The 15,522-nt window shown below is 39.4% G+C and overlaps 1 protein-coding gene across 3 annotated transcripts in view; it reads left to right on the forward strand.

The window, feature by feature from the left end:
- The window catches only part of SMYD3 (SET and MYND domain containing 3), a 403,674-nt gene that overhangs the window by 381,935 nt on the left and 6,217 nt on the right, over positions 1 to 15,522 (forward strand). For 2 of the 3 annotated variants that reach the window (XM_061471118.1, XM_061471120.1), the window contains one exon: positions 14,360 to 14,468. The exons of the other annotated variant lie outside the window; for it this stretch is intronic. In XM_061471118.1, coding sequence (XP_061327102.1) covers positions 14,360 to 14,468 — 109 coding nt within the window. The remainder of the gene's footprint in view (positions 1 to 14,359; positions 14,469 to 15,522) is intronic. 3 annotated transcript variants of the gene reach the window in all.

A 15,522-nucleotide genomic window follows, 5' to 3' on the forward strand; every position in this document is an offset into this window, starting at 1 on the left:
AGTGAAAAAGAAGAGGTAAGTGCTCTAGAGTTGGAGACAAAGCAAGGTATTCCTGTATACTCTCTAACCCAGTAATCTCTCCATTTATTGCTTCTCTGTTGAGGGGAAGATCGCCTTTTTCAATGTTTGTTTTCTGGTATAAGTATTTCGCCACATGAAACTGCCTTAAAATGTTATGTCTTGTGTGTTGTATAATATTGTATGACATACTGTGTGAAATGATTTGATCTATACTCTATCATGTGGGAATCAAAAAAAATTGTGGTATGGTTATATTTAATCTGTCTGGGCTCATATTTTCAAATGCTAAGGCAATCTGCATATCTGCATGCGCTCATTTAAATCTGCTTATGTCGTGGTGGAAATACTTTTACTACACAGTAGTGTTTGTGCTGTCACTGTACCTCCATGCACAGCAAAATTTCCCTCTTGGCTCATCTCTATTCATAAACAAACCTCATGGAGAAGTTAATAGTCTGCAGTTTTAAAGAATCTACTCTATCATGCCTCAAACCAGCATTGAAAAATTACACATTTTGCAAAACTTGCTTGCATAGTTAGCAATATTTGTACTTTATAGCAACATATAAAAATCATCATTTGCATGGGTAAACTATCTAGGACTTCTTCTGTGTTGTAGCTAAATAGGTCTGTGTTTGGAAGTTGGCTTCGTTCTTACCTCTGTTCTGGAAGCGTACTGCTAAAAAGTCTGATAGCTTCTAGAAATGTGTGACTTTGGGTTTCCTTGTTGTGTAATTATTATCTTTGAACTTAAAATTTAAATTATGCCAAAAAATTGGAACTGTAATCTTGGTGCTTTCTGAAGGGGAAACCATGGCCTAAACACCAAAGTAGTGGTTATTCAGCTTTAGGATGGGATCTGGAACATTCCTGTGAGAGGTTAAATGCCTACATGGTAAAGCTGCTCGGAAACGTCAAAGTAGGGACTTGTCCTTGGCTAAAGACAGCAGTTGATGGTAGCACCAAGTAAGGGCTAGAACTGAGCCATATACCTTCTTATATGAAACTACAACTCTCATCAGCTGTTCATCTGATAATGGGCAATGTAAATAACTGACTGCCCTAAATACCAAGGACTGTGTTAAGGTATGTCATAGTTTTTGCCCACAAAAGTCTGCAGAAAGCCAGTAAGCAATTAGCAGAACTGGTCTTTCCGGTGAGTCAAAGTTGCTGGTCCTTTGACAGAGTCTTACAAAAAAGGGGAGGAAGTGGGGCAAGAAAATCATTTGAATTACCAGCATAAGCAAAAAAAAGAGGGAAGATACAGCTCCAAGGAAGATCATGAAGTCCTTTTTATTAAAAAAAGCTTGCAGTGCCACGATGTGCATCTGCAAAGTGACTCCAGGAAAGATCTCAATTTTTCTGGGAGAGGAGGTGTCAGCTAGCAGAGGCCTTTTTTTTATGATCTATTGAGATACATATGGTCCAGCATGAAATACGAACTGGAAGTGAGACAAAAATCCTCAAAATGGATGCCATGAAAGCCAAGAGGTAGCTAAACCATATTTCAGAGAAATCACAAATAGACAACCAAATGGTGAGGTCCCATTCTGCTACTTTGCAAAGTCAGATGGAGCATGACATTTTGTTTTTGCCTGAGGCAAGTAAATGCTGTTTTAGATTTCGATGCCTGACTCATGCCATGGATTCATATTTAATAGCAAAGACTCAGTACATGGTTTTCCTTGCAAAAGGGTATTGACAGATTCCTTTTCATGGCTGCCTCCTGTACCAATTTAGAAAGATGCCCTTTAGGCTGCAGAGATTAATGGACAGATCATAGATCAATGGGTAGTTTCCTGAGGCTTCATGCACAGTACACTACTGCATGTCTTAACATGTAATTTTCAGTGTGTATAGGGAATGTACTTTGAAACAGCTGTTAGTGGTCTAACAGCTGCTTCAAAGATGTGTATCTTGCATGTAGCCCATCCAAATGAGCGATCAGCCTTCACAGAACATACCATTTTTGTTATGTGTAGGTAGACAGGGCCCTGGAGTGTAAAAAATACAAATGATGAATAAAAAGATAGCAAAAGGAGGTTAGAGGGAAAAAAGGCAACTTTGTGGGATAAAGAATAGTGAAAGAAGAAAATGTAACAGTAAGAACAGATAAACTAGGAAAGAAAGATACAAAAACTAGAAGAGGAAAATGGAGAAGAAAACAGGAGACAAGTGTCTGGGAAGAAATTGGAATATCTTTTTACTGTTCGAAATAATGACTTGTGAGATAGACTGGAGATTCTGCCTCAGACATAGCTGGTATGTGTAATGGGAAACCAATAATAAATATTATACTGAAGTGCTTTAGCCAATAAAGGGGTACAGCCTGGGACACAGGATGATATAGTAGTCCAGGACCCATAGATATGTTACCCTGGCAGTTTTGCTGCACTTGCACAGCAGCTTGCTGGAGCTGGCTATTATTTCTGAGCTAGAACTGTGAACCTTGTCTCACTGCACAGAAACTATCTACTGGGAACTTTAGGCCAAGTTTTACAGAGTCTTTCTTAAGCTCAGTGGGGCACAACTAACATTTGATAGAAAAAATAGGATTTGAAAGAGTGCACATGTGTTTCTTTTGCTCATTTCCCCTCCTCCACTCATCCATAAATCAATGTGCTAATTGCCTTCACACAACTGGCTGAGAGGAAAATGTGGTTGCTCACTCTTTCATAATATTAGACTGCTACAAGCTATTTATTCATATGCTTTAGGCATGATAGTGCAGTCGGAGCCCTTCTTTTGTGCCCACTGCCCTCAGTGAACAGGGTGCAAGGTAAATATTTATCAGATAATTTTGGAGGATTCCTATCAGAACTGTACTGTGCTGATGGAATGTCTGCCCGCAGCCTCTAGGGAAAAGAGGTTGACTACAAAATGTCTGTGCCTTCACTGGTGCCTGAGCAAGTACCATTGTAAGGGCTGGGCTGATCAGGTCCCTGACAAGTAACTCCACAGGATTTGCTGTGCAGCTTCCAGGGAGGGTTGGTTTGTTTGTTTTTTCTGGTGGTCTCATGGCCAAATTCTTCAGTGTCATATTCAGCCACTGTACTTGTGGTCTGGCCTGGGGAAGTGGCCACCCTCCTATGGATCTCCTCTCAAGGGCTGGAGTTTCCATGACTGGAGAAAACATTGTCCTTCCAACAGAAGGATATGTATTTTTTTATCTAGCCACTAAGTGGCAGGAAAACCAGTTAATTCTTTGAGAATATGTGTATCATGCCCTGTATTTTCAGCTTGTGAACTCTTTGTTTCTGCTTTTGCTTGAGATTTTTTCAGTAGGTCACCGAATGCATTGCACTTTGGCTGAAATGTTCATCTCTTGTCTGGCCTTGTCATGTCAAGACAAATACCTCTAATGACCTAATCTAGGAACGCAATCCAAAACCTCATATGAGGAAACGCAATGCAAAATTCCTATTGAAGATTATCTTTTATCCTTCTGTATCACACATCTAAACAAGCTCTCAGTGGCTGGGTCACATAACTGTAGCTAAGTCTAATTTTGCAAAACCTCAGAATCTTTAGGCCAGCAACATATGATTACAAAATGGTGGATTGAGTTTACAAATAATTTTGAGCCAAAATATGGGCATAAAACTTTGCTCTCTGTCCCAGAGAGTACTGTAGTAAGAAAACAGTATTTGAATAAAAAATGAAAAAAAAAATCTTTTAATCCAAAGTACTATGCATTCTAAGTGACGTTTTGGCAACTTGGTTTTGTTTCTGGGGCTCTGACATTCATATTGGTTTATAGCTCTTAGAAACATGTTGTTTCATGGGTTTTTTTTTGCTAGCAAAAGGCAAAATAACCATGGAAGTCTATGTATCAAGTGTTAAAATTGATGGCATTGTACTGATTAATATCAGGGAAAGCGTCTTGAGATGTTCTGCTATCTATAACATACATGTTGGATTTATCCATTGGAGACAATAGCTCACAGGCTAAACTAACTACTGTTATGAGGTACCGCATAAAGCATGAAATCTTGAGAATTATTTTACTTTATATGAACTGAAATGTTCATTTCATGGATCTATTTCCTCCTCGAGCAATCTTTTCTTAAAAAATTTTTACCCCTTACCCATTCTGTCAAGCTACATATGTACTCATCAATCAAGGTGTACAGCAAACATGGCTTTGCTTGAAAAATGCTTGCTCAGTGAACATGCTACTTCCAATTACAAACAGAGAGTTCAAGCATGCCTTGCTCTTTTGAAGTATTGCACACTGTTCTCCATGCCATGAAGAGGCATAGCGGTGTAACATGAAAAAAAAATAAATCTCTCCTTTATATTCAGCCAGCATTTCAGGCAGCACTTTAGAGCCTAGGAGAGATTATTGCTCATGATTGCTGTTCATAAAGTTCATAGCAGGTCTCCTTTCTTCTCCAAAGAATGTTATTTTACCCCTCCCTTTTCTTCCAGATTGTTTTATTTCCTAGAAAACTCTGGAGCAATTTACATGCCTTTTGGGTTATGCAAGAAATTTTCTAGCCAGCGGAGCAACTGGATGGAAGTTAAGTGTTCTCCAGTTCAGGCAGATGGTCTTGTTTAGCCGTCACATTTTAACTGTGTAGCTTACCAAGGATTTGTAGTTCTCTTTAGAATCAGCGCTAATAACTTGAACTTATACAGAATATTCCTGTTGAACTCCTAAAGCTCATCACAAACATGATTAAATTTAGCCCACATATGAACTCCAATGGATAGATCAGTATTCTTATCTTAAAGATGGAAAAGCTGGGACACAAGGAGTAAAGCTAGATGTCTAAATGAGATATCTGACATCAGGCAATGGAGTTCCTGTTCAGACATGCTGGTAACGCCTTATGCATAAGAATCTCATGAAATTTTGTAAATGCTAATTCAGCTGTTATTGTTGCTGTCTTTGATGCTATGTATCCATGAAGCAAGAAAAACTGAAATGGCAGCTGATAAAGCACAGGCTTGACAAATTTTGAAATGAAGTGGATGTGGGTAAAAGCATAAAATGATTGTAAGAGAGGTGAGTCTGGAAGGCACCTGTGTGCTCAAAAATTGGGAGATGAGCCATCCAGATGTTGGCAGGACAGTGAGATTAGTATCACTAGGTTCAACAGCTACCCAATGAAATCAGAAGCCTGTACACATTGAGCTGCATCAACTCTCAGCTTTTGGGATGACAGTGAAAGACCATCTTGCTGGTGTGAAGACCGGGGTAGAGATCCCTGGTCTCGCTTTTTCCCATAATCTCTGTATTGCTATTAACATGAAACTCTGTTGGTAAACACAATGCTACTGTGGTAGTTAGTGCAAAGAGGAACGTATTTACTCAGGGAACAAGAATAGCACTGGATATCATCTTTCTAATCAGATGCAGAATAAATTCCTTTCTGTATTCACTTAGCTTCACTATTAGCTATGGATATGATACATTGCACTTTCAAAGTAAAAGTGGTGCTCAAAGAGCATCCTCACATCAGAGGAAACACTAAACAATTGACAAATGAGAACCACAGTATTTTAGAAGGGGGGCTTCACCTCAAAGATTTAGGGCAAATTGTGATGGGAGAAAAAAAGTAAAAGGAATGGAAAATGCTGTAAAAAGACAGTGTAGATTTGCTAAAACAGATTGTGCAAGAATGCATTTTAGATAATATAATCTAGATGATACCGTAGAACTAAGCTTCAATGAAGAATGTCATGGAGTATTACAGAGTTAATGTCATTCTTGTTGATCATTTCCTCAAAAATTATAAGAAATGGTAAGAAAGTTGTGGGTTTGGGGAAATATCAAAAAAAAAAAAAAAGAGAGGAAGATTCATCTAAGTCCTTTCATAGTCTTGCTCTAAACTGCAATCTTATAATTTGGAAATAGCAGACAAGGAAGAAGATTTGGTGATCGCTGACTTTTAACATGCCAAATGATATAGTCATGGAAGAGGAAAATAAGAACCTGGACTTAGTTATTCATTTGCTTTTTGATCATAAATCAGCTGCACCTTGATGTACTGGGTGGATGGTTCAACTAATGTCTGAGTGAGACAGAGCACCTTTTTATTTGTTCTGAACGTGACAGTTAGTTGTTGGTTTCATCTGATAACTTCTAGGTTATACAACAGTGATCCTTCCTCATTAGCGTTTTCCACACTACCTGTGTTTTTGTAAATCCACCACCAAGTCCTTCCACAGTCATTTCTCACGTTATCAGTTTTTTGTATTACAACAGACTTCTGAGGTAATCTGAGATACTGGTGAGTGGAGAAAAGACATTTTCACTGGAGATGTCAATATGCATCCTTCCTTGTGCAGCTTGTGTTTGCATCTGCACACACACACGCTTTCACAACCTCTCTGAAGTTTACTGACAATAGTACCAATTAGACATGTGTGAATATGATATGGGGGGGACTCATATTGTAGCAAAGGGAATCCATTAGAAGAAAGTTATATGCAACTTGCATAAGGGATCCAGTGGTATATATATTTGCCTTTCACTCTCTGGTTGATGAAGAGAGATCATACAAACCTGTAGATCTGTGATCTGCTGTAAGAAAACTGGAGTAAAAACTCACATTGGTTGTATCTGCAGCCAGGCTTGTAGTTGTATTCCCAGCTATATGAGATATGGAAGGTGGAACATTTTTCTTAATATTTTTCTTAACAGCTAGTCATAGGTTCACTGCTGGAGGAGAAGGTAACACCAAGGTCTGTCACAAATTACCATGCTTTTAGTGTACATTTTCCTTTTGTATTTTCTTCTCTTCCTGTGTGTATTCTCTTTAACTAGATTTCCCATTCTGCCTTTGCTGTCTTTTCTACACTACTTCTATTTTCTGGCACTTTCCCAGTATACTGTATATGGCTTTTAAAATCTTTTTATAAATCCTTTGATCTAAACTGTTGACTTTATTTTCTTATTCTTCTGGTTATGAAAGGACTGAGACAGTACGTTCTTATCTGCAGAGACATTCTATCCTACCATCTTTAGCTGTAAAGATGGTAAGCTCATGACAAAAAACCAACAAAATCTACAAGATGTTTTGAAGATCAGCCAGGACACAGCAACAATCTATGCAAAATCTTTTCCTGCTTCCATTCCAGAGTGAACACTCTTTCTTTCCTTAATACTTCTTAATACCAGAAGAAGACAGAACATTTGAAGTGGACAGTTCAGACAATGTCAGCATTTTTAGAGGGTGAGTTGAACAGATCAAGAGCCAAGATGAAAATTGCAGTTTATACCACTTCGTCATTTTATTGAAGTTATCATTCAAATCTTGGCAGAGCCAACATCTGGAACAATATCCATTTTAATGTGACATAAATTATCACCGCAAGGAATATGGCAGGATGATCAGCAGCTAGAGAGAAATAATTTCTGAGACGGATAGCTAAAATTTCTTGAGAATTCAGTCGGTTAAGAAATGTGATTGCTTATGTGGTCACATCAGTTAGATTACTGAAACAAATAGCAATTGAACAGTATGAGATGCAGATGCGATGAAAAATATTTTGAGCCATAATTTCATCCATCTAAATCCTGAACTGTTTCCAGAGGCATTTTTTTCACCGAAATAACAGGACATTTCTTGAGTGAGGACAGAATAAATAAACCCAGAAAAATAAACTGACAGTCTGGCACAAAAGTTTCTAAACTGATATTACGGTCTCTACATTTCATTTGCAAAATACAGGAAGGCTGTTAAGCATATAAAACTACATTTACTTTCATTCGGATTGGCAGAACCAGACAGATAGACAAGATAGCATAGATACAAGAACTGAACTCTGCATCCAAAAGTTACAGTGGGATCTAGGTTCAACTCTTGGCTTTCCCAGACATTTCCTCTTGTAACATTGGACAAACCACTTCATTTCCCTGGGTGTCTGTGTTATATCTGTGAAGAACAAAGGTTGTTCGTGCCATGCTTTTTAGTGCTTAGTATGATGAGGCTCGTACATGAGTTGTGGTTGCTGGTGAAAATTTCTGTACTGGGGATACTGAGAGTTTTGCTAATACAGCAATAATACAGATAGAGAGCACATATAAATTAGACTGCAAGAGTGTACATCAGAATATTTTATAAGAGTATGGAGACTTTCAAGTGAACTCTGATCTGTTAGGTCTACACATCACTACTTATATCAGGCCCTAGCTGGCTCAGAATATGATGCTGACTTTCTGCTGTTATTCGATTAAACCAGAAGAAAAGTGAGCCTCTTGGGGTAACTAATAGTTTCAGGTAATAGTAACAGAAAGTAACTTTTCCTGCTTTAGTTTGTAAGAGATTTTCCAGCATAAATCTTCTATTAATAATAATGTTTTATCATAACTAGCAAACCTTTTTTATAATGCTTAAGGGATGTCCATTAGCAGTTACCTACAGGAAAACTTCCTGCTAGTGCTGAGGAGCTGATCCCCAAAACCAACTGAGAGAGGTCAGATTTGGGGAAAAAAAATAGAAAAGAGTGATGCCAATATTAAACTGTTCACTAAGGCTTTGATTGCCTCCATGAGACACTGTGATGGACATATAAAATGCACTATAAACATTTTAGGCAGCTGGAGTATATCAGGCCTACCACAGGTGAAGGATTTAGTCTGCTACTCCAAAAATGACATGGCTGCTGGAGAAGGTATAAGGGTAGTTGTAAGATACTGAATTTATTTAAACCTAGCTTACTGTATTTGCTAAGAGAAGAAAAGAGAGAGAGAGAGAGAAAGAAAGAGAAGCCAGAAAGAATAAGAGGTTAACACCATTATTATTCCAAGAAAAAGCACATTATTAACATGAAAGCCAGGCCAGTATTCTTTTGGAAGGCTTTCTCAGGGACCCGTAAAGATTGTTCACAAGTTAATATAGATATATTCCCTTAAAAAGTCTACAGTTCCAACTAGACTTCAAATACTTAGCATGCAAAATAGTCACTTCATAGTTCAATGTCAATAACACATTCCCACTTCCTCCAAAAATAATCCTGTAACCTTGCTCCATTTCAGGCAAAACTCTTGCATAGAGCTCGTGCTTATTAACAAATACTGATATTGAGCAAATTATGTATAAAGCTGCTTAAGATCATTTTCTATAAATAGAGCATTGCTTGTTAAGCAGTATTTCAGCCTCAAATTGCTGGTTTTAGAGCAGGAATTGGTAGATGAATTTCTGTGTGGATCAGACAACAGCTGCAGCACCTGTGTCATTAAGATCTGTAAAACTCCTAAATGAGCACAGTTCATTTACCTGTCGTATGTTCCTGATGCATAGGATTTCTTTGACTATTCATAAAATAACTGGTTCCTCCCTGGAAATGTTGATAGATATCAAATGTTTCTACTTTTTCGTACAAATACTCAATGTCCTTAAATTTGTCCTAAAAATGTTTCTAATAATTCACATATATAGAAGCTGTCAATCATCCCAGCCAAGGAGTAGAAATAATATCATGTGAATTGGGTGACCAGTCTCACATCACTGAATAGTGAAAGCACAAATAACTGGACAACATAAAAAAATTCCTAGGCTGCAGTTAGATGAAAAACTTTGCTGAATGCTGAGCAGGTCAGAAATCAACAATGAGCTAAAGAGAGAAGGTTGAGCTTAGAAGGCTGAACTTATGGGGTGTTATATTTGTGCTGAACATTTCCACCAACTGTAGCAAGTACATTTCTGTAATGAGGCTGATGGTGTCCTCTTGTATTCTGCTCCCCACATTTGCTGAAGCCCAGGAGCCTCCCTCCTCTTAATTCATTCTCTGCTGCTGGGGCTTCTAAACTGCTTTATATTTTTTATGCTGTCATATTTACTTGCACTAAAAGGTACTGCAAACCAATTTACAGTTTCTTATTGCATCACTTTTTATGTGCCACCATTTAAAAAAGCCTTATAATATTTCCATTTTAAACCCTTATTTCAGGTTTTATAAACCCTGCCTGCTTCTAATTACATTGGGCTGAAGACAGCAGTGTAAATGTTAACCCCACAGACTGATTTACAAGAAATGGTAGGCATCTATTTATTTTAAAATATGAGGCATCAGAAAAGGCAGTGATTTTGCATAGTCTCTTTTATTACTACTAGGCTTTAATACACAAGAGAACACAAAAGCTCTGATTATTTACCTACCCTGTAATGGGAGATAAGTTAAGTGGAATTAATGGAACCGCAGTATTAAGAAATAGAAAGAACTGGCTACAATTTGTCAAGGGTTGCTTTTCTACATTGTCCTTTACATGAGAACACAAGGAATTGCTTGGAGATGGTCAGAGCTAATATAGAGAATGAAGAAAAGTATTTTTTTCTTTATATGTATGACCAGTGACTTCTGGGGTTAATCAAGGCAAAACTTGTGTCTGAATTACAGATATGAGCTATTTATTTCATGGTGTATTAGAAGCAGCTATTGCATTACAGAGTATGAGCCATATCTTTGCCTAGTGAAAATTGGTACCCTTGTGTTTTGTGAATGAAAAGCAGGAGCTGCTGGTGCCTGGAACAGTGGAACATTGGTACAAGCTACCTGGAGACTAGAAAATAGCTGTCATTTGAGGTTTTGAATAGTAAACTTAACAGTGCCTTCTTTGCCTCACTGTTCACCTACTAAGTCACACCTCAGAATAAAAGTTGAGCCAGGGATTACCTGAGAGTGTGACCCCTACAAACCCACCAGACCCAATGGTCACCTCCAGCAAAGGCATTGAGAGAGCTGGCCAGCTTGCTCACTATTATCTTTGCAAGGTTGAGAACACCAGGGAATTAACATCCAAGTTGGGAAGTTACAGTCCAGGTGGGTAAAGAGGTAAAAAATTGGTCGGGTGGTGGGTGTGAAAGAACATGGCTGTTGGGTCATTCCCTGTTTGGATGCCAATAACAGTGGGGTACTGCAGGGAGGTGGAGCTGGGACTTGTCCTCTTTAACGTCTTTATCTATGACCTGAAAGAGGCAACAGAAGGGCCTCTGTGAGGTTTGCAGAGGACATCAAACTGTGAAGAGCCATCCATAGGCAGGAGGGCAGGCTGGAGGGACAGGCCAGCATGGCTGCTGTTTGTCATAAACAGCAACAAACTGTGCTGCCTTATATAAGCAAAGACATGATGCAAAATGTACAAATTTTTCTCAGCTTCCTCCAGTCCTCTTGTTTACAGTGCAGCTTTACTTGTTAGCTGTTGTATTCTGTTTAATCCCTCTTTGCAAGTGAACTACTGGGCACTGATCAGTGCCAAGGGCCAGGAAACATCACACAACTGTCTTTATTTGAGCTTTCAGTATGTTACTGTTCTCCTTCCTGTCCCTCAGGCCCTGGTAAATCTAGTAAAATCCTTTTCAGACAGAAATCCTATTCTTCCAAAGCTGTAACACGTTTTACAGCATGTATTTCTCTATAGCTGTCATAGTCTTTTGTTGACAGTCTTAAGGTACCAGTTCCTTGGCTGGTAAGTGTCTTCCTTATTCTTAAATTTATCCACTTTGTTTTGTTCAGAGCAATGTGTGGGGATAATAAGTTGGCTCACAAGTACCTGCCTCTGCTTTTTAGTTCTTTCTGCCATGCCAGTTCTTCATAATACTGAATCCTAGGGATGCCTGGAAGAAGCCAGAAGCATTTTTCCCACTTACACATTTCCCAGAAGATCTGCAAGCTGTCTGTATTTCTTTGGTAAACTTACTCATTGGATGTGCTTCCACAAAAGGTGTTCCAATATTTTAATAGATTTATTCCAGAATATGATAATAATCAGTTGTTTCAAATGTCAGTTTTAAGGCTTGCAAAATGTAACTATGTACATGCATAAGATCAGAACACAAATCAGCTCAGTAAAACAGCTTTGTAAATATTTATGAGCAAAAAGTTCTTTGTTTCACACTTACTCCTTCTGTGTCCTCATCTTAAATTTTCACTTGCTTTAGTTTATAGCTGGTAGTCTGGGCCGAGTACCTGACACTGCTAAATCAGAACCCGTTTTCTCTGATCTTGCTTGTATTACATTCCTAAATCTTCATCAGTTGCAAGTGAATGTATGATCTATAGAAAGAAACCTGTTTGCATGGGAGGCCGGATTCTGAATTCTGATGGCCATGTGTGAAGTTTCGCAGGCACCACATTGCTAAATTAAGCATAACCTGGATTTGTCTATGTGAGCTGCCATTCCTGAGGTGATTGTGGGTGAGGCAAGACCCAAGTTCTCTGTTTAAGTTGGTATTTTGAAAGGAGTTGGTGATTCAGGAGGAAGAGCAAGACATTAAATAGGTGGTTGAAAGGATGAAAGGTAAAGGTATGAAACAAAGGAGATGGGAAAAGGCTGTGAAGAAGCAGTGGGAAAAGAATCAGAGCTATGAGGTTACAGCATAGACAGTCTAGTGGGGGCTGCAAATGTGAGTTATCATTTCATGCAAAACTCTGCTTTCCTGGCTCTTTCTCCCATGGCTGTGATCCTTGCCCCATGTGCTCTGGCATTTCAGTGGCATAGAGGAGAGGGAATGATTTTTTTTACTCCTTCCTTTTCGGTACTCAGAGGTGGAGCAGAAGTACACAATTGTAGGGGTTTTTTTTGCAATTTTTACAAAGTTGTGCATGTGCTCGCTACTCCCATTTGTGCCATGTTAGTGCTGCAATTTCTATTATTATTCACTGATTCACACCAAAATGTCTGACTTAGTCGCATGTTCTCCCTATTTCATTAGTAGCAGATAGCATCATTTAATTGCTAATAACCATAAACAAAACCTAAAAATAAACCTGATATATTTCTAGTGTTTGTTTAACCAGATCCTTGAAGTTCCCGAGTGGTCAGTTTGGACTGACATAAGTGCTATCAGTTGTCTCTTGTTGGCTGGCTCTCCAGCTTTTTTTGAACTGCAACCCACAATGGGTCTGAACAGGTGGTACTTGTGGCAATTCAGTGTGGATTATTCTCATTGAGGAGTTGGTTTCTTGCTTCATGAGAGGCTTTGGCAGATTAAGAGCTGTTGCTCATGAGATCCTGCCAGACATGCTTCCCATGTGTTTCTGTATGTCCTTCCTGAAGCTGCATGGGATCAGCAGAGAAGGGGGTTTTGGGTGTGAAAAAAATTTCCAGGATGTTTACACATCTTCATTTGTGATTTGTAAGGGTGGCCAGATACACTGCCATTTAGACAACTACTTGTATTTAATTGTGCTTGCATTTTCATTAGTGAAAAATAATGGGGAAGAGAACTAATTAATTTGCATGCAGACTTATCAGAAGATTCCTATACAGTGTACGAATTTACATGGTTTAATGTTTTAGCATGCATTTAACCATACGCATGCACAGTTAAGTGTCTTTCTGACTGCAGTGGTACCATTCATTTGCAATTTCCCTGAAGTCCGATGATCACAGGTTTGGTGCAAACATAAAATACATTCTCCAAAGAGTAGATTTTGGGAAGCTTATTGCCTCTTCTTCTTGTAATTTTGACAAATTTTGTGGGTTTTTTAGGCACTAGTTAAGCATATTGCTAGTGTACTTGAAGAAATAAAATGCTCCTTCACCTCACATTTCCTACTGGCCAGTTTCAGGCAAGTCACATCCACAGCTTTCTGCAGCCCCCGGATTGCTCTCCCGAGATGCTGTGCTCTCCATGTCCAGGGAGATGGTGAGATCCAGGTGTTGTGGCCACCGTGAATGCCACAATTTCAAGAGATCTTGCAAGGAATTAATGATGGCATTGCTCTCTGTCTACTTCCTAGAAGAAAAAAAGAAAACAAAGCATAGTTCTGTTTTTATTAACTCCAATGAGACTGATGGAAAACCTCTGCTTCTGTAAAATTAAGAAAGGGAGTGTATCCTCACACTAGCAGATACCTTGTCTAGATGCGCAAGCCAAGTATGAGATGTTTCCTTAGGCATGCAGCACCAACTCTTTCTGCAACAGGGAGCAGCAAGCAAACCTTCAGTAACAGTGGCCTCTATCCTACATACCTGCTTCCCCTGCAGTCCCTCTCTCATCTTGGAGGATCCATGACTGGGTTCCATGCTGAATCTTCTTCTTAAAATTGTACCTCTCCAGAGACCTGAGATTGTGAACAATCTCTGTTTGCAGCACTAAGTACAGTAAATGCTATTGTATTACCTAACAGTAGTGAATTAAATAATCCCACTCCCATTAGTTTCTAACAGGATAATGCTAAAGGCATTCCTCTGAGATGGAGAGTAATAGTTTGCTAATTCCCCTCAGTATTTCATGCTTCTCAGTAGTGCAGCTAATTTTCTCTGAGTACCTTATTAACATTCACAATAACTTTGTAGTCCCACCCTAATAGCTCCCTGCAGAGGCAGTGACTGTGAAGGTGAGAGCTGACAGTGACACACTTTTCATCCTTTTCTCTGCAGTCTGTATTATCCTGGTTTCCATCCACTGAGGGCTGTCCAGCTGATGAGAGTGGGCAAACTGCAGTACAGTCAAGACCTGTTTCCTCAAGCACTGGAGACCTTGAAGCAGGTCAGTGTTGTGAACTGTTTTTTTCTCTGTCTCCTTCCCTCACTTCCCCCAAACCTGCCATGTGTCCGTCCCCCCCCCCCCCCCCCGCCTTCTGCTCTGACTGTATCTCACTGCTTTTTCCATCAGTGGTGTTTCCCCAGGCTGCAGCTGAGTGTGTGGTGATGGGTCACTGTTGCTCAGCGTTTCAGGCACTGACTTCCTCCAGTATCAGTCACTGCTAATCACAGTTTGATAGCTCAGAGGTGCCTGGATGACAAATTGCTATTAGATCTGAAGAGATAAAAATATCTTAGTGCCTCAAACTCTCCTTACCATAGCAAAGTGAATCTGGGAGCGCTGAAATTACAACAGGAGCAGAGCTGCAGATTCTACCCTCCTTATTCCCTATCCAGGATCTGTGATTTCAGATTGGAGAACTTTGTCTTTAATGCCTGTATTTTATTGTGAGCCACACTCAAATCAGCAGGCATGCTTCTTGATCCCTCCCGTTCCTATATCACTCATCATCTTTCTCCTCTTTGATCTGTTTTTGCAGATGGTGCTTTCCTAGTTACATTTATTTCAGCTTTAAGCCATCCCTCTTGTAACTGAGCTGACTTTTATATGAATTTCCTCCTGTCTCAGGCTCTTATTTGTCCTGCCATTTTATTGCTGTTAATATCATCTTAAATATATTGAAAAATCCCCTTCCATATGCAACACGTCCTCAGGACGTAGGCTCTCAACTTGCTGCAAATCTTCAGCCCTTATTCACTGCTAAGGTGTTTTTCTCCCTCCTGGAAGATGTGCTGCCTCCAGTTCCCCCCAGAGAGGTCTTAGCTTATTCCCTTATGTTATTGATTGGCCTGTGGTCAGCTTGGCCTGAAGACAGTACATACTCTGTGTGGTTCCCCTCTCATCTTTCAGCCCACCTCCAATGCTTGACACAGCCTTTGTTGACATTGCTTTTGCTGGGTGCTGCAGAAAGCCACCTGGCCCAGCTACTTGCCTGTTGCTTCTAGGCAGGAGCAGGTCCCAGTCAGCATTTCAAAGAGGTGCATAAGTTGGCTGTATG

The sequence above is a fragment of the Pezoporus flaviventris genome, unplaced genomic scaffold (genome assembly GCF_033815535.1).
Source record: "Pezoporus flaviventris isolate CSIRO_AGI_PZ_B2104156 unplaced genomic scaffold, CSIRO_AGI_Pfla_v1 ptg000066l, whole genome shotgun sequence".
Classification (NCBI taxonomy): domain Eukaryota; kingdom Metazoa; phylum Chordata; class Aves; order Psittaciformes; family Psittacidae; genus Pezoporus; species Pezoporus flaviventris.